General features: G+C 59.1%; 1 protein-coding gene across 1 annotated transcript; it reads right to left on the bottom strand.

The window, feature by feature from the left end:
- Positions 1-5757: 5757 nt before the first annotated feature.
- Positions 5758-17122, bottom strand: MKNK2 (MAPK interacting serine/threonine kinase 2). The gene is made up of 14 exons (XM_045831449.1): positions 16969-17122; positions 16688-16822; positions 13852-13939; positions 13651-13752; positions 13469-13566; positions 11328-11407; positions 10961-11034; positions 10580-10684; positions 10375-10430; positions 10158-10253; positions 9514-9708; positions 8896-9060; positions 8112-8155; positions 5758-7810 (listed from the first exon to the last, which is right to left on the bottom strand). Exons 2-14 carry the CDS (start codon positions 16736-16738, stop codon positions 7573-7575), a joined length of 1392 nt encoding a protein of 463 aa, XP_045687405.1. The 5' UTR covers positions 16739-16822; positions 16969-17122; the 3' UTR covers positions 5758-7572.
- Between the last annotated feature and the right edge of the window lie 561 nt (positions 17123-17683).

Raw genomic sequence — 17683 nt, 5'->3', positions numbered from 1 at the left:
GGGCAGAGGCCATGAGGACGTTAGCTCTGTGTTCTGATTTCCACGGCGTCAGGTGAGCCTGTCTGCCCATCAGGACCCACCGGGTGTGTGAGCCCGGCAGCGGCCGAGCGAGAGGGAGGCTCCCCTAGCTGGTCTGTAAAGCAGGGCGCTGCTTCTGCCCTGGCTGGCTGGTGACCTGAAGGACATGTGAGCACGTTGTCCTGTCCTGCACCACCTCTTTGTCTCCATAGGGTCCCTGTGCCCTCCAAACGCTGGCGCCACGCCCCCTTCCCTGGAAAGTCCCCAGGAGCCAGCCCCCATCCCAGAGGCAGAGCCAGTCCTGCGGGCACAGGGATGCGGCCATGGCAGGGGGCGGCAGACCAACCCCAGATGGGGTGCCAGGGCTGCTGTGCCCCACATATTCTGGGTTCTCTCAGCGGCGTGATAGGGCTGCAGCCCTAACCTCTTGGGGCTGGGCAGGCTCGTGTGAGTGGTCTGGCCAATGAGCTATGGATGGAAGGTTCGTGAGTAGCCGGGACGACTCCCTGCGAAAGCCTGGCCCTTCTGTCCCACTGGAGGCTGTGCGCCTGGGAGCGGCGAGATGCGGCCGGATGGGCCCCGGCCATCTAGGGATGAGCCAGAAATGAGCCCATGTGGGGCTCGTTCGGTTTACTTGCTTTTTCATTGTAGCAAAACACACTTCACCCTCTTAACCACTTTTGAGTGCACAGATCAGGGGTATTAAGTACAGTCCTCTTTTGGGCCAATCGTCCCCACCATCCAGCCCCGAAGGTTCTCATCTTCCCAGACTGAAACTCTGTCCCCATGAAACACTCCCAAATTCTTGCCGTTCCCACGGAGAAATCAGCCCTCCCACAATCTGGCGCCTAAGGGAAGGACCAGGAGCCAGGACCTGCCAGCAAAGCAAACCACAGAGTCGACCTTCCCGGTGACCATGACGTCACCCGACACACTGACGCGCAGGAGAACTCGTCCGCGGGCAGAGACCGTGCGGCGGGCCTCCCCGCCACAGGGGGAGGGGAGCTGTGACCGCTGCCTCTCCTTCCCCAGTGTGGACGCCTTGCATGAAAACATGTATTCATGTACAAATTTGTTAAAACTCACCGCACAAATATGTTTTCTATATTTTCCTCCTTGGAAATAAAATAGTCCTGGGACATAGCAAATACGTATTGCTTTCATGACCAGAAGGCGGGGACCAAGTAGAGAAAGAGAGGCAGAGGGGCAGAGCAGACCTGAGTGAAATCAAAGAAACTCCGGGAGAGCCTCTCCAGCTGCAGACGCATCAGCGGCTTGCCCGTGCACAGCGACGACGGGGCAGCTCCACGCCTGCTCCCCGACCGAAACTGTCTCTTCCTCTGTGTCTGGGTCGCCTGGAGGGGCCCTCCCAGCTAGGGCCCCAAATGCAGGAGTTCATAGAACTCCACTCCCACTGGGTCCTTGGCCCTTGCCTCCACCTCTCACTCCAGGGTGGGGGTCCTGGTGACCCCCCTCCCAGATGCCACCCACTGCTGCAGAGTTTGTTACCCCAGGTGGCTGTGGCCCAGCATGAAACCTGGTGAGGAGTGTGAAAGACAGGAGAAAGCCCCCGCCACATCTTACAGAGCTGGGCCAGGGCAAGCGCCCTGTCACGCAGAGGAAACAGGGTGGGTGTTAGAAAGCCATCCAGAGACCTCAGTCACTTGGCCTCTCCCTCCAACAGCGTTTTATGAGCACCACTGTATGTCCAGGGCACCGGACAGATGGATGGAGTTCATGAGAGCTGGCGACCAATCAACTTGGGGTGAAACCCAGGACAATACAGAGGCTGGGCCTCTTTCACTGAAGAGGGAGGGATTTCCCACCAGGGCCCCAGCAGCCCACTGGGCTACGTAAATTTAAACAAGTTAATGAAGTAACTTGTTTCTGTTTCTCATTCTCATTGGCCACGTCGAGGGCTCAATAGCCACCTGTGCCTGGTGACTTCGGTGTTAGTGCAAATGGAGAACGTGTTCATCATGCCAGAAAGTTCTGTCTGAAGCTGCCTGGTTCATATGTGACGCGGGTCCATTTCCAGGTGGAAACAGTGGGTGAGCTGAGCTTCCCTTGGCTGAACACACACTGTTTGCTGTGAGACCTGCGGCTGGACGAGGGAGGAGGGAACCGCACACACGCGCTGGATACAAGGGAAAGTGGTGACTTCCTGATAAGATGCATTGTAGCGATGTCCACATTGCAGTTGTGACATTGTAATAGAGTTTTGCAAAATGTTACCACTGGGGGAAACGGCAAAATGTTTCTTGTAACTGCATGTGAATCTATTTACAATGGTCACTGTAAAAACTCACAGCACAAAATATGATCTTGATGACTGCATTCTTTGATTCCCCCTTGAATCCCCTGTTTAGGCCAGGGGCTTGCTCACCCCTCCTTGGTTCTGACCCCATTTTGGAGAGGCCATGAGCTGGTTTCTTGCCATTGTGTGCCTGACACCAGGCTGCAGCCGCAGCGAGGGGTAAGATCATTCTGGGAGGTGGGGACTGCAATCCACAATGAAGGTCTACAAGTTGGACAAGGCTGAGTCACTGGGGTAATGACCTTGGGCCAGGAATAACCAGGGGTCGACCTCCCAACCCTCATAGGACCCCCCTACCTATGGAGTGGGTGCCACAAAGAACATGCACATAAAACTCTGGCAATGCCAGTGTGTCCCTGTTTGTCATTTTGCAAATTGTTCTGGTGTCTTGGTAGTCTCTCACCAGAAGCTCTCTCCAAGGGCCTTTGGTGTAGGCGTTCTGGGACCCCCGACCTCGGAGGCCTCCTGCCCACCAAGACACGTGTGTGGCACTGGGCAAGCCCCCTGTCGTCGGTGTCTGAGCCTTCTGTAGTCTCACAGGAGGTCACAAAAGGGAAACTGGGGCAGGAGAGAGATGACGCTGTTGCCCTCACATTCCCCATGGGGAAACTGAGTCTCCATGAGGGAGTGATGGAAATTCCACGGCACCTTCATGGGGTTGCCCACTGACCCCAAACCTTACTGGGCGGCAGTGCTGCGTGGGTTTCACAGAGGGAATGAATACAGACCACAGTCTCGACCAGAGCCGCCGGGTTCCGGCTGTCTGTCCACACACCAGAGGCAAGAATCCGGCCTCCCCCCCTTCACCTCATCTCACCCCGTCAGGCTTTGACCCGCGTGTATGTTCTTCCTCATGTCTGACTCAATTCCATCACGATTTGTTTTAAACCCATTTATCTCTCTTCTGAGTGAATCTGAGACCAGGAAGCCACGGATTTCCTTCAGAGATGAGAAAATTAAGAAGGACAGTGATGTGGGGTGATTCACAGGGAGGGCCTGCCAAGGGGATTAGTGACAATGACAGGAATGAAAACTGGTGCAAGTCTCTAAGTCTAGGAGGAGGCACCCCCAGCCTCCTCCCCATTCCTTGGGGTGCTAAATCACTCCTGGTGCACTTATTGGGTACCTGCTGTGTACCAGGCCCTACATAAACTTGGTCCCATCATCCCTTTAATTAAAAAAAATTAGAAAGGGGGAGGAGAGGGGGAAAGAGAAGGACAGAAACAGATATGAGAGAGAAACATTGATTGGTTGCCTCTCATACCTGCCCTGACCTGGGGCTGAAGTGAGGAACTTTCACTTTGGGGGATGATGCCCACCCCACTGAACCAATATGGTCGGGGCTCATCCTTTTAATTTTTATTAAGAAGAAATTCAGCCCTGGTGAGTGTGGCTCGGTCAGTTGGAGTGTCGTCCCGTAAACTGAAAGGTCACAGGTTCAATTCCTGGTCAGGGCGCGTGCCTGGGTTGGGGGTTCAGTCCCCACTCTGGGCAAGTACAAGAGGCAACAGGTGGGTGTTTCTTTCCCAGATGGATGTTTCTCTCCCTCCCTCCCTCCCGTCTTCTCTAAAAATCAATAAGCATTTCCTCAGGTGACGATAAAAAAACAAACACCTCATTCTTTTAAAGTGAACAGTCCAATGACATTTAGTACATTTACCATGTCATGCAACCATCACCCCAAAAAGAAGTCCCATCCCCATCACAGTTGCCCCCGCCCCCCTCCGCTGAAAACCATGAACCCACTTCCTGTCTCTGTGGATGTGTCTGTACTGGACATTTTACATAACAGGAATCACACACTGCATGGCCTTTCGTGTCTGGCTTCTCTCACTTCGGTTTAAAAACAAAATGTATTCTTTTTAAGTTTTAGGTTTGCAGGAAAACTGTGCCATTACTAGGAAAAGTTTCCACAGCCCTGCCTGACCCTCCTGTGTTAGCACTGCACATAAATCAGCATGGCCGCTGTCTCGTCAAGGGGAGTGAGGGCAGCTCCCCAAGTAACAGATGTCATTCTGACAGCCCCCACTGGGACATGTGAGGACAGTGCCTGCAGGCAGCCGGGGAGCCCGAGCTGGCGTCTCTGTTTACCCAGGTGGAGACTGGGCCCTGTGCAGCCAGCGCAGCCGCAGCCGCCAGCCGAGGAAATGCTCCCAGCTGCTCCAGCTCCGGGATTTTCCTGCTGCTCCTGGAGGAGAGACGTGGAAGGGCGGGATCTGCCAAGAGGAAACCACCAACATAAAATCTGTAGCAGAGGCTCAGGGAACAAGCTGTGCTGGGCTGCAGGGTTTGGCAGGCGGCAGGGGGCAGGGAACGGTCATTGGCATGGACTGGCAGGGTTCCGTGCCACCTGGGAGGGTGGTGGCTTGGCGTGTAGCACCCACCTCTCCCCACCCACACACATGGGCGAGGCCAGGCAAGGGACGAGAGGAGCCTGGGGAAACTGAGATGTGGCCTTTGGGGGCTGGGAGGCCAGGAGACCTGGCTGAGCCATGGTCCTGGAGGGGGGCTGGCGGTGGCCTGGCCCGGGGGTGGGTAGCTGTGGGGTCTGAGAGGAAGGGTCTGGGAGGGAGCCGGACAAATGGAGGGGGCAGGGGCAGGCTTAAGGGTACCCAGGTTCCCTCCTGAAGGGCCAGGTGGCAAGAGGGTGTGCCACCTGATCTCAGATTTCTAGGCAGGAAAAGGGTGACCTGCTGCACCCTGCTATCTTCAGGGATCCTAGTGCCCACACCTTGCCAGGTGTGCTTTCCCTCCCAACAACCCAGAGAGCCCCCTCTCACTCCCGCCCGTTCAGCATCAAGACTGTCCCCAGGTTCTGGTGGGGTCACCTCCTCACACTGCCTGGCGTTTATCACGCTGTGATCTGCCCGGCATCGCCCCCACCAGGCCTGCTGTCCCTTGCCAGGCTGCCTTCCAGGGTGGCAGTGGCTCACCAGGCCCTTTGGGCCCCGAGTCCACACTCCACGTGGTGACAAGAACGGTCCTTCCAGAGCCGACATCCGATCGGGTCTCTGCCCTGCTCACAGCCCTTCTGTGGGGTCCACCCAAGAGAAACGAACACAAACGTCCACAAAAGATCCATGCAAGCGTGTCCACAGCAGCACAATTCAGTGGCCAAAAGTGGTAACGTGGACAAATGAAAGACAACGTGGCCTATCCAGACACTGGAATTACCACAAAAAGGAGCAAAGTGCTGGTACTCGCTTGAGTGGATGAACCTCAAAAACACGATGCTCTGTGTGGGAAGCTACAGAGGGTCCCAGGGGCTGACGCTGAGCGGGCCACCTGATCCCCACCCCCCCCACCCCACCCCCCAGATGAGCCAGCCCCACACGCCGAGTTGCAATCCACATCACTGTCAACAGTTTAAAGCCACTAACTAGGTTTGGGGCAACTTGCTTTGTGGCAACAGAAAACCAGGACAAGTTTTTATGAGTTTTATTAAATCCTTATAAAACAGAATACAAAATTCCGGCACTGACAGTTGGTGTCGAGGAGAACTGAGCTGCATCAGTGTGCCTGGTACAGTGGAGTTAAAGTGCTTGGTGTTTTTCCCCCACTTTTAAAAAACTTGAGTTGTCTTTTCAAACACATCTTAACATGGAAACACTGCCACTGCCCCTTCCCCCAGGGCCAGAGCAGCCTAGCAGCCCGGGGCCCTGGAGCCCTAGGACCCCGGTGCCCATTCACAGTAACGGTTCTGGCCAGTCCTCCAGGTTGCACTGTAGACATGATAGGGGAGAGGAAGTGGCTGTCCCACCTTTGAGGGGAAAAAAAAAAGCTGCTCACAGCTCAGCTTTCCAGACTGAAGTGGCCACAACACCTGTAGCTGGGTGAGGCCTCATTTCTTTCACAAAAAGGCAGAACCCCCAGTTGTGATACATTGAACCACTGATGGGCAAGCTATGATGGAGGGGAGGGCAGCTGCCCCACCCGGGGTCTTTGGAACGGCCAGCCCACAGTCAGGTGGGTGGGGACGGGCACCGGCCTGCAGACGGCAACAACTGTACAAGACTCGGGGGAGGGGTCAGTGTCCAGCCCCCCTGCCCACGAGGCCCCCCGACATTCAAGTATTCTTCAAGAATAGGAAAGGGAAGTCAACTGATGTTCTTAAAAAACTAATGGAACAGAATGAAAAACTAGACGCCAGAGGGCTGTCCAGCTGGCTTGCCTGAAGACCCAGCCGCAACCCGGGCTGAGCTGCCCTGGTGAGGGCGGGGGGGCCGCCCTGCTGGCAGAAGCACACGCGTGCACAAAGGAAGAAGCTTGTATTGCATAGTGTTTCCCACCCGAGGACAAAGAGGGGTGTCAGAGTCTCCCCAAGCCCAGCGGGTCATGCGACATCTGACCTGGGTACTGGGGTGGGATGGTTCCTGGGTGCCTGAGGGGCGGTTTTCCTGAAGGTGGGCAGAGTGGAAATGCTGCCTTTGAGGGAGAGGGGATTCAGCAGGACCCCTTGCCAGCCCTGGCTCCAGGGAGGGGAGGAGGCAGGGCTGACGGAGCTTCTACACCAACCCAACGGTCAACAGGGATGCAGCCGTGGTCAGATTGAGCCCTGAGCAGGGGCACTTGGGTGCCTGGGGTGGGGGGCTTTCCAGGACCTCCATGTTGGCTGACAGGTGCCAGTCCAGCCCCTCCCATTCCTCCAGTGGCCTGCTCCCCGAGACAGAGCACCCAGTGGGCATGGGTCTAGTTGGCAGCTCTCCGCCCCACTGGCCCACTCTCGGGACACTGCCGGCCCCCAGAGTGCCTTCGGGAGGAAAGGAGGTGCGGGGTCGGTCCAGTCCTGAGAACACGGTGGGGCCGGGGATGGGGAGGGGTGTGTGTTCCGGGGCCCCCCAGCTCTGGAAGACAGCTACGGTCCTCCTCTCCTGAGTCACATCGGGCAGGGGCACGGGCACAGGGCCTTTCACAGTACAGGTGAGTGTGTGGGGCCAGGGTGGCGGGGCGGGGGCACGTGCAGCACACACACCCTCTGCTCTTCTCCCAGGGCACCTGTTTGCTTTTAACACCATTCAAAGGGGAAAAAATGGGGATAGGGGACAGAAAAAAAGGAAAAACCCAACAGCAAAAACTTTATATAAAAAGACACCCCCAGCTGAGCTGAGCAACTCAGAACCCATGGTGGGGGGAGGGGGCGGGTAGCGCAGCCCGCTGGTCACTGGCTGGCAATAGCTTAAAAAACTCTTGAGATCTAACGGGGGAGGGAGCGACCAATGTACAGAGGGAGGGAGGGGTCACACGTGGTCCCCGACTAGGACCACAGGGGCTGCTGACAGACTGGCTCGCTGCCGCCGCTGGGCCAGCTTAGACTGGGACGGTGGGGAGAGATGCAGGCAGCGTGAGGTAGGTCGGATGACCACGGGCTGGCCCTGCTCCACTTCCTCCAGCTCGTCCTCCTCGCGCTGGGCCAGCTGCCGGTTCATGGCAATGGCCTCGGCTGCGAAGGACGTGAGGTCTTTGGCACAGCTGTTCCTAGGGACAGAGCAAGAAAGTCACCAAAGAGGGGGAGATGGCTGCCAGCTGCACCCCCTGCTTCCCTTGGAACCCCAGGGTCCGTGCAGTGCCCTGGGGGAGGGGCTGCAGGCCCTCAGTGCCCCCAACCCCAGCCCAGGGCCTAACCCGTCACTGAGTACAAGGACGCCCCGTGCCTGAGCTGCTTCCCCTATAACTTAAAGGGGATTGATTTTGTCTTTTTAAAGAATTTAACTTTTAACACAAAACCCCCTTGCACTAGGGGCTCCCCCTCCAGGCCCCAAGAGGTCGTGGGCCTCACCTCTGCAGGACCATGGGCGTGGGCAGGGTGTTCTCCGGAGCGCACTGCAAGGGGACCAGGGAGGCAGAGTGAGGAACAGAGCCAGGCCCGCCCTCCCCAGGGCCAGCCCTCCCAGGCCTGCAGCTGTCTGGGACACCGAGGGTCAAGGAGTACACCTGCCTGGAGGCTGAGGCAAGCTGGGGTGAAGCGGGTGTTTCAGGAGTGCCTGTGGTGGAGGCCAGCGGCTCCCCAGGCCTGGTGGCTCAACAGCCACCCTGCCTAACCATTCCTGGCCCAGGCCCTCTTCTCCCTTCTCAGTCAGAGTCTCCTGAAACTCCCAGCAAGAATTCAGAGCCCCTTCTTCTGGGTTACCATTGGGCGCCCTGCCCTGGTGGTCCCAGCTTGAATGACCACTGGCAGGGAGAAATGCCAGGCTCTTCTGGGGTCAGAGGGAACAGAACCCTGTCTCAGGCTGGCTGCCCACCCATTTGCTCCCTGGCTGACCTTAGCTTGCTGCTCTGTGCCAGGCGGGAAGAGGCCTGAGAGCTCCAGAGCACAGGCTGGGGATTTGCTAAGCAGCTCCTGCAGCTCCGCCCCAACCTGGCCAGCAGGCGGGGGAGATTTCCTGGGGCTCCTGGGCCCGAGGATGACCGTGACCAAGCCCCAGAACCACACCGCAGCAGGGGGCTGACACTGGGCCCCGAGGGTTCTCCCACGTTTGTTCTGAATCACAACCTGGGCCACTGGGGGCTGGACAGAGGCAAAGTCCCCATGCCCTGCTGGCCCCAGTGGGGCTGGTACTCACCCCCTGCACCCAGGGGTGCTGCAGGACCTGCGCAGCGCTCAGCCTCTGCTTGGCATCGCGAACCAGCAGCTTCGAGATGAGGTCTTTGGCAGCGAAGGAGATGTGGGCCCAGTCCTTCTCGGGAAACTCGTACTTGCCCTCTTGGATGCTTTCGAACAGCATGTTCTGGGGGAGGACCCGCAGGCAGGGTCAGCCACAGCCCAAAGGGCCCAGACATCTGATGGGCAAGTCTGGACCCCTGGGGGGCTGCCACACTGACAGGCTCTGCCAGGGTCCTGAGCCCTGCCCTGAGGCCCAGGAACCACGTACAAGGACCCTGGACTGGCTACTCAGACAACAAGCTCTGGAGAGCTGCCCTCCTGAGGGCTCCCTGATCTGAATTCTGGGCCTCCGGCCCTATACAGGAAACAGGAGCCCCGTCACCCCAAACCATAGGCCTCACTCCACCGCAGCCACCTGAACGAACTGTTCTCTGCTATAGGGGAGGGGACCCCAAGAGCCTCAAGAAACCTGCGAAGGTCAGGCCAGCACTATGTGGATGCGGTCAGCGTTCGGGGACCAAGCACTGAGAGCCGCACAGCGCAAGGGGTGGGGGCGCACAGCAGGTCCCTTGCGCACCTGGCAGGCTGGGCAGGCCTCACCGCGGTCCCAACCGCAGTCGCTGCCACAGTGGCCCACGAAGGGTGGGTAGCCACTGAGCAGGATGTAGAGGATGACACCCAGGCTCCAGAGATCACAGCGCTTGTCGTAGATGCTGGCCTCCTCGCTGAAGGCCTCCACCACCTCAGGGGCCATGTACTCTGCAGAGCCACACTGTGGGAAAGGGAGGGGGTGTGTGTGACAAGACGCAGAGGAGGAGGGGGCAACCTACAGGGACTTCCCAGAGTAACAGAGGCACAGGGCCGCCCAGTCACCTGAGCCTGAGCCCGCTATGAATGACAACCCTGCCTGGCTAATCATAGGCTGATGACGAGTGCCAGCCCCGCCCCCTTACCTTGGCCCCGCCTCAACCCCAACCCCAGCCCAATCAACAGGTGCTGACGGCCCGCCCCTCCTTGCCTGACCACGGCCCCGCCCTATCACACCCGAAAGGCCAATCATCGGCTGTTGCTAAGGGAAAGCCAGAGTTCCGAGGCCCCAGCGTGTGAGTAGCTCAGTATCTTAGCTTGGGACAGGATGCAGTCCCAGTTTCCCCAACACCTGCCCCCCCCCCCCCGCCCCCCGCCCCATTCCCAGCCTGCGCCTGACCCTGGGGCCCTCACCGGAGTTAGCAGCTCTGGGGTGGAGATGGGGGAGCAGTCCCCATTTAGTTTGATGCCACTGCCCAGGTCAAAGTCACAGATCTTCACAGGGGAGACCTGGGAGGGGTTTGGGAAGGGAGTGAGGTGGGGCTCCTGTCCAACCTGCACAGGGCCCCATCCACCACATCCCACAGGGAATGCCACCGCCGCACCCCCCCCCCCCGCCCCATTCCCATACCTGGTTGGGGTGCTCACAAAGGATGTTTTCTGGCTTTAGGTCTCTGTGGGCAATGCCTGTGGGTAGAACCAAGAGGCAGGGTCAGTGGGTGGGGTGGGCATATCTTTCAGGAGCCCTGAGCAGGTGTGCTGGGGGCAAGGCTGGACACCCACAGAACCCAGGCAGGATGGTGAGAAATAGGTGGCACCCTGAGCAGACAACCCACCTTTGTTATGCAGGAAATCCAAGGCGCTGGCCACGTCCTGCACGACCACGCTGGCCTCCAACTCATTAAAGTGTCTTCGCTTGTGAATGTGGCTCAGGATGGAGCCTGGGGCCAGGCCATGATGGAGGGAAAAAAATGTGTAAGGATCACCTCTGTGTCCCCAGGCCACCACCCAGCAGCCCTTCCCACCCGGCAGGGAAGTCCCCACTCTGGCCTCCTTCAGCCCAAAGTTCTTGAACAGAGCTACTGTGTGGACAGGAAGCTCAGACCCCAACCCCCCCCCCTTGGGTGTAGAGGACCCTCTAAAAGGTCTTTCATGGTGGCCTTGAGCCCACAGCTCATTAGGACCTCTCTGGGCATGTCTCCTGGACCCCCACGTACCGCCCCGCATCTTCTCAAACACCAGGTAGAAGCGGTCCTCCTCCTCGAAGAACTCAATCAGCTCCAGAACGTTCCTGGGGCAGGAGGGATGGGGGCAGGACAGGAGTGAGGATAGGAGTAAGGCCCTTGTGCATGCCCAGTCCAGGAGGGGCCTGCCCTCCCCACCTCCACCTGCCCACAGGAAGGCTGGGACTGGTCCACAGGCCTCCTTCCACCTCGCCAACCTTGAACTGCTCCCTAACATTGGGCCCAACCGCAATGGCCCGGAACACAGTGGGAGCTTCCTACATGCTTGCTGCGGGTAAGAGGCTCTCAGGCCCATTCATCTGCTAAAATATGGCTTGGGGCTGAGGGTGAGTCACATTACCTGTGTCCCTGGCACTGATACAGCATCTCCACCTCCCGAAAAACCCTGCTCCGAATGTGGCCCGGCTGCTTTTCGATGATCTGAAAGGTGTGGGGGTGGGGGAACACAGCAGATGGGTCAGCCTGACTTTCCAAAGCCCAAGGGGCCCCCACCAAAAACTTTCCCTGTGCCACGCCTGAAACTGTTAGAGCTTTAGATCGTTAAGCTCTAGAAAGCAGAGCTCTCCTATGGGGACCCAGAATTTGCCAGAAGTCAGAACTGCATTATCAGCACAAATAGTGGGGCAATGTGTTTCCTGAGCAACACCGAGGGAGGGGTGAGTGGGACAGGAAGGCAGAGAAAAGGAGCCAGGCCCTCTCCACTCCTGACCCTGACAAGCCTCAGGGATGTGTTTGGGACCTGGGAATACCTCTTCACAATGGCAGGTTCCCTTAGACTGAGAAGCGTCTCCTTCCTGACGAGGAAACGGGTGGCCACTGTGTTGGCTCCCATACCACCCAGGGTACTAGAGGGGCCTCTGGGCACCTGGCTGCCAGCCAAGTCATACCCACTTGCCTCTGTGCCAAGTCCTGCCTCCCTAGTCCCACACCAGTCTGTGTTGATGTCTGTGGCGCCACGAGCCTGGGTGTTTCAGGCCAGCCCAGAGTGGCCCTGCTGCCCACCAGCAGACCCAGCCCCCCAGACTCCAGAGCCTTGGCAAACCAACCCACACTTCAGTCCCAGCCCTGCCTGGCACCCAGGAGCTCTAGCTCAGGGCCAGAAGGTTCTGGGCCCATCACCCACATGACCTTCCGGCCACCTTTGCTCACAGAGAGGTGGGTCAGAAGGTGCCTCAGGTCCCCTCTTGGTTGGGAGTGTGAGCAGGCTGTGTCACCACCCATGCCCAGGGCTCCCTGCCCACCACAGCAGCCCTGAGGAAAGGAATGCAGTGTGTTCCATGGGCCAGGGTCCTGCAGCAGGCAGGCACACAAGCCCACTGGCCTCTAAGATCTGGGTGTATGCACTGTCCCACGTATCTAGTAACAAACACACCTGTCCCAAAGAGGGGCAAAAGAACCAGATTCCAGGGCCTCTTTCCCTATCTGTCAAACAGTGACAGTAAGCCAGGCTCCCCAGCAGGCTCCTTAGGGGAAAGGTGCTCAGAGATACCCCTGGTATGCACAAGGTGCTCCATTCTAAGTGTTTGGGTTTTGTTTTGTTTTTTTTAAGATTTTATTTAGAGAAGCATCGATGTGTGAGAGAAATAATCACTTGTCTTTTGCATACCCCCACTGGGGATCTGGCCTGCAACCCAGGCATGTGCCCAAACGGGGAATTGAACTGGTGACCTTTTGGCTGGCAGGCTGACACTCAATCCAATGAGCTACACCAGCCAGGGCTCCATTCTAAGTGTTTAATTCTTCCACACCATTGCCCACTGCACCTGGGAGCTTCCAGGGGGCAGCGACCACAGCCACCTTTGTGACTGGACTTCCACCACAGCCTGAAGTTTCTGGTCAGCCGTACCTGCCAGGGAGCACCTGGCCTCCCCGCCTGGGCAACCAGCCTCCTGAAACCCCGCCCAGCCTAAATGCAGGGTCGTGAGAAGAGCCTGGAAGGTTTCTTGGAATGCAGAGTCCAACAGTCTGGTCAGACAACAGAGGTCACAGGGCCACAGGTCCCAGGCCATACCTTGGGTCAGAGGCCACATGGAGCACGAAGGAGGCTCTCCCCTGGTCTCCCTCAATGCTGAGCCCTAAGCATGGTATTGCCTTTTAATCCTAGTAACTAACCCAGGGACACTCGTTGTCCCTGGGGGCCAGCCTGAGGTTACCCAGCAGGCGAGTATCAGCTTTGATAAAAGCCCTGCCCCACTCTTAGTGGCCATTCTGGTACCAGGTTCTCAGCCACCGGCATAAGGGGCTGCCCTTCAGAGTCACTTCCCGTCTCTGCCTGGATGTGGGGACTCGGTGCAGGCTGACCTGGATTCCTAGGGGTAGCCTGAGTCACTGGCCCTGGGGCCATTTTTAGACACTGGTTTTCCCCAGTTTTGAGTCCAGGAGCTTGAATGCCAGCTGCCTTCCTCCCACTACCAGGGTCCACACCAGATCCCAGGCGCTGCTGGGAAGAGGTAAGGGGACAGGTGAGGGCACTGTGCTCACCTTAACAGCATACTCCTGGTTGGTGATGAGGTTGATACAGGTCTGCACACGGGCGTGGGCACCCTCCCCAAGCACATCCTCCTGCAGCTGGTAGACATCTGGGGAGCATGGGTGGTAGTGAGAGCCACCCTGGGTGGCCTAGTCATCTCCCCACTGTCCCTGGCTCCGCCCACCCTACTCACCTTCAAACCTGCCCGAGAAGCTGTCAGTTGCCCGGCACCGCTTTTTCTTCTTGCTCCTTTTCTTGGCATCTGGGATGTCGATGGGCTGGCTCGTGGGCATATCTACATCAGGAGACCGGGACATAAGGCCCATTTGGCCCCTGCAGCTCGCAGGTACCACCTAGCCCTCCGACCCAGTCCCCACCCTCCTGGGCCCCTCACCAGGGCGGGCTGGGCACTCCAGGCTGAAGTCAGTCTCCCCGGGGTGGGCTTGTTCTAAGGAGAAGGCCAGCTCGAAAGGATTCTGCCCCTGCAGAGGAGAAGAGGAGTAAGCTCTCAGGCCCTGTTGCTGCCAGGGCTGTCTATCACAGAGTGACCTGGCCTGCGTACATAAGCCAAGGGAGAGAAAGCCTGGTTCTGACTGACCATGAAGAAATAGACCTTCTACCCCCAGCCCAGGGCCCTTGGGGCCGCCAGGGAGCAGGTGCGAGTCACTGTGGGTACCTTGATTTGCTCATCTGCAAAATGGGGACAGCTGGCTGGGGATCAAAGGTGAAGAGCTGTCAGCAGCGGGGTGATTTATCAGCTCTAGGGTGGAGCTCCCAGCTAGCTGCCCTGCCTGCTTTCCCACAGCCTCCTGGGCTCAGCCCTTCCTCTGTAATGGGGCGCCATCAACCTCCCTGCCTTATGCTGCTCTCTCTCCTGTTCCACCATTCCCCCGCAGCTCACAGGAGAGGCACCCACAGGCTCTAGCATGAACACTGGGCTGCCTCTGCCAGGGCCACAGCCTGCATTGTCCCCAGATACCCCTAGGAGGGCAACCTTCACAGGCCTAGTGCCCAGCAAAGAAACTAGCCCTGTCAGAGAAGGGCCTCTTCAAGGTCACTGGGTGGCCCCCGGAACTAGGGAGAGGTCACCAGACCCTGCCCAAGAAAGACAGGTAGCTGGGCATTGGAGAAAACTCCTATGTGGCAAATAGAGGGCTCCTGGGATAAAGCCATTTCTGCAGAGCAGATGATCCTGCGTGAGGACTGACAGCCCCTCACATAAACACTTCAAGGCTGGGGCACTGAGACCTGGCTGGGTTCCTTCAGGAGTTAGTTCTAATTTAACTCCCAACCTCGTGGGGGGCCAGGAGGTCAGGGCCCTGGTGGGCATGGGGTGGGGGAGCCTGTATCTGCAATACAGGTGCTAGGGCTAATGCTGGATGAACTGGGCTAAGTCACTGGCCCTCTCTGGGCCTCGTGACAGCTGGGGTTGGGGCTGTGGGATGAGAGTCATTCAACAGAGAAGAAACTCCAGGAGAACCCTAGGGACACCCGGAGGGGCCCACTCTGCCAGGCCAGATTCCTACAGACAAGAAGCCCGGAAGCCAGGCCAGCTGCAGAGGGGGCAGGCAGAGGTCAGAGGGAGCAGCTGAATAACAGGCCGGCCCTCCCAGCCTCCCTGCCCACCCTGCAGATATTTGTTAGGAGGTACAGGGGAAAGGGAGGAAGGAACCACTGCAGCCAGTCTGCTGACACTCATCCACCAGCCCCTGCCCCTGCTCCTGGGGCAGACTGGCTCCCATGGGGACTGTAGTCAATGCTCTGGTAAGTCTCCATCTTCCACCTGAAACGAGGGGCCCCAGGGAAGCCACAAAAGGGGATGAATAGGATGAAGGGGATGATTAGGACACAAGGAAGCTGTCCCCAACAACTGCATAAAGGTGCAAGGACCCAAGGGGGATCATGGGTGTACCTTTGCCATCCCCATATGTCTGTCCCAGCCCCCAACTCAAAAGGGCTGGACCCTGGATAGCCACCTCAGCCAAGATTCCCCGTCCAGTGTCCCTACTCCCTCCCATGAGACTCTCCCAGCCCCACCTCAGCACAGGGCACAGGGCTCTCAGGCGGCCTGCAAACGCCAGCCTTCAGGCCTAGGCAGTGTAGGCGGGCCAGGCCCAGGGCTGGCTGTGGGCCTCCAGTCAGCAGGCCTTGGCAGGAGGTGGCTGGAACCATCCAGAAAGTTTGAGTATGCTTTGACCGCAGAGCTGGCCCTGCCCACTGACCCTGTCTCAGCTCAGATCCAGCCCCAGGAGTTAACAGACCACCACCAGTGAGATCCTGAGTCCACCTCCCTCCCACCCAGCCCCAGCCACTTGGACACGCCAAGACTGTCACTATGCTGTGGGGGGATGACGTGCATGTGCACGGGGTGGGGCACTGGCAGGAAACGCTGGCTGGACAGGCCTGGGAATTCTAACCCAAACACTCTAGGCTGGCTCCTCCCACCCTGGTGTCTCGCTTTTCTGTACACACACACACACACACACACATACACACACCCAGGTCCTGCCTCCTCTACAGGGCAACAGGTCCCTGCCCAAAGAGGCCCAGGAAAGCCATTACATAACTTGACAGGCGGGGTGGGGTGGCTGCTGACATCACTGCGTCCCTTGGGCCAGGCCCTTTGGAGCCCCTGCCCAGCACCTGCCCGACCCCCTAGACTTGCTCTGAGACCAAGACTCTGAAGCTATGGGGCCACCATAGAAACTTCCCGCTCCAACAGGAAATAGTACTTGGGCCTGGGGTGTCTGGGAGGTGCAGAGCGTGGGTGGGGGGCATCCAATCTACAATCCCATTCCTCAGACCACCTAGGAGGGCATGTGTGGGAGGGGTAGGCCTGCAGCCCTGCAGCCCTGCCTGGGGCTCTTGGAGGAAGGACCCCACAGACCTCATGGTGCTGGCAACAGGACTGTGGCCTGCTGACGCCCCACCCTGCGCTATACACCAGCTGGGGCTTGCAGGGTACTCATAACTAAGGGCCCCCACAGGCAGGGGCCCCTGGCCGGCCTAGAGTTCCTAGAGGAAAGCCTCTAGAGGACCCAGGGCGCATGAGACTGGACTGTCGGTCGCTGACTCCACCACCCGCGCACACACCGCTGGGGCAGCCCCAGGGCCCGGCGGGGGGGGGCGGGCAGGAGCCTTGGGGATCCTAAGGATGAGCTCCGAGCTTCTCCCACCGGCCACTCGGGTGGCCAAGGCCGGGGCGCCCCTGAAACCAACAAGGCCCTCACCTTGAACGAACGATGGAAGCCCTGAAGTTCGGCTGTTTTCTTCTGCACCATCTTCTGTCCGGGCCCCGCCAGCGGGGGAGGGGACTACGGGCCCCGGGGGCGGCCCGTGGGCGCGGGGCGGCTAGGGAAGGGTCCCTGCAGGAGGGAGCAGACAAAGGAGGGCGTCAGTGGCCGCGGCCAGCGCACCGGGAGCCCAGGCCTGGACGGCGAGGTTCCGCGGGGCCCGATCCCCGCGCCCGGGTTGGGGACAGGCCGGGCCGGGGTCGCAGGGCCGCACTCACCGGGGTCGGGGTCGGGCCGGGGCCGCAGTTCCTTCGCCGCCGCCGCCGCCGCCGCCGCCCGACACGCGCAGCGCGGACCGCGCGGGGAACAGCAGCGCCGCCGCCGCCACCACCACAACCACCGTAGACCCCCACCACCCGGGCCGCCACCGCTGCCGAGTGGAGTCGCGCGCGCCCTGCCGCCGCCGTCTTTAAGGGCCAGGGAAGGCCCCGCCCCGACGTAGACCCCGCCCCTAGGGCCCCCGCCCACACGCGCGCGGAGGGGGCGGAGTTGGGAGGGCTCGACGGGCTTGACTGAGCTGCTCGCTCTGGACGTATCTGAGCTTGCGCTGTGCAGCGTGCTGTGATAGGGGCGCGTGATAGAGGAGGGGTTACGGCGGCTGCAGGAGGGCCTGTTTGAGACTTGGGGAGGCCTGCAGGACTCCGATATGGAGCGGGAGCTGGATCCTGGCCCTGCCCTCTGGCTGGTCCCCTAGTGTGCCGCCCAGGTCCTAGGATACACTGACTCTTTTTGACGACGTTTCTCCACTAGAACCTGCCTTGCAGCTCCCTGATCCAGGCGCCAATTGCCCTCCAGACACACTCGAACAGGCTTTGAACTTCCCTAGGGTTTCATCCTGTTAGGGAAAAGGGACCATAGTAGGGGATAGGTACTAAGATCCATGAAGGACCTTCCCTCAGTCCTGCAAAGGAGGGTTTCTTCTGGACTGATGGG

This window comes from Phyllostomus hastatus, unplaced genomic scaffold (genome assembly GCF_019186645.2).
Source record: "Phyllostomus hastatus isolate PE091 unplaced genomic scaffold, TTU_PhHast_1.1 phas_contig_159, whole genome shotgun sequence".
NCBI classification, from domain to species: Eukaryota; Metazoa; Chordata; class Mammalia; order Chiroptera; family Phyllostomidae; genus Phyllostomus; species Phyllostomus hastatus.
Note: the sequence above shows the minus strand (reverse complement) of the source record. Positions and strands in the feature narration are given on the sequence as shown.

Bases quoted from the DNA above. Each gene is read 5' to 3' on its own strand.
- MKNK2 (XM_045831449.1), bottom strand. From the start codon at position 16,738: ATGGTGCAGAAGAAAACAGCCGAACTTCAGGGCTTCCATCGTTCGTTC. The intron at 11,035-11,327 runs GTAATGTGACTC...CTCCTGCCCCAG, and splicing joins TATCAGTGCCAGGGACACAG to GAACGTTCTGGAGCTGATTG. The intron at 10,431-10,579 runs GTGGGTTGTCTG...TTCTACCCACAG, and splicing joins GGATTTCCTGCATAACAAAG to GCATTGCCCACAGAGACCTA.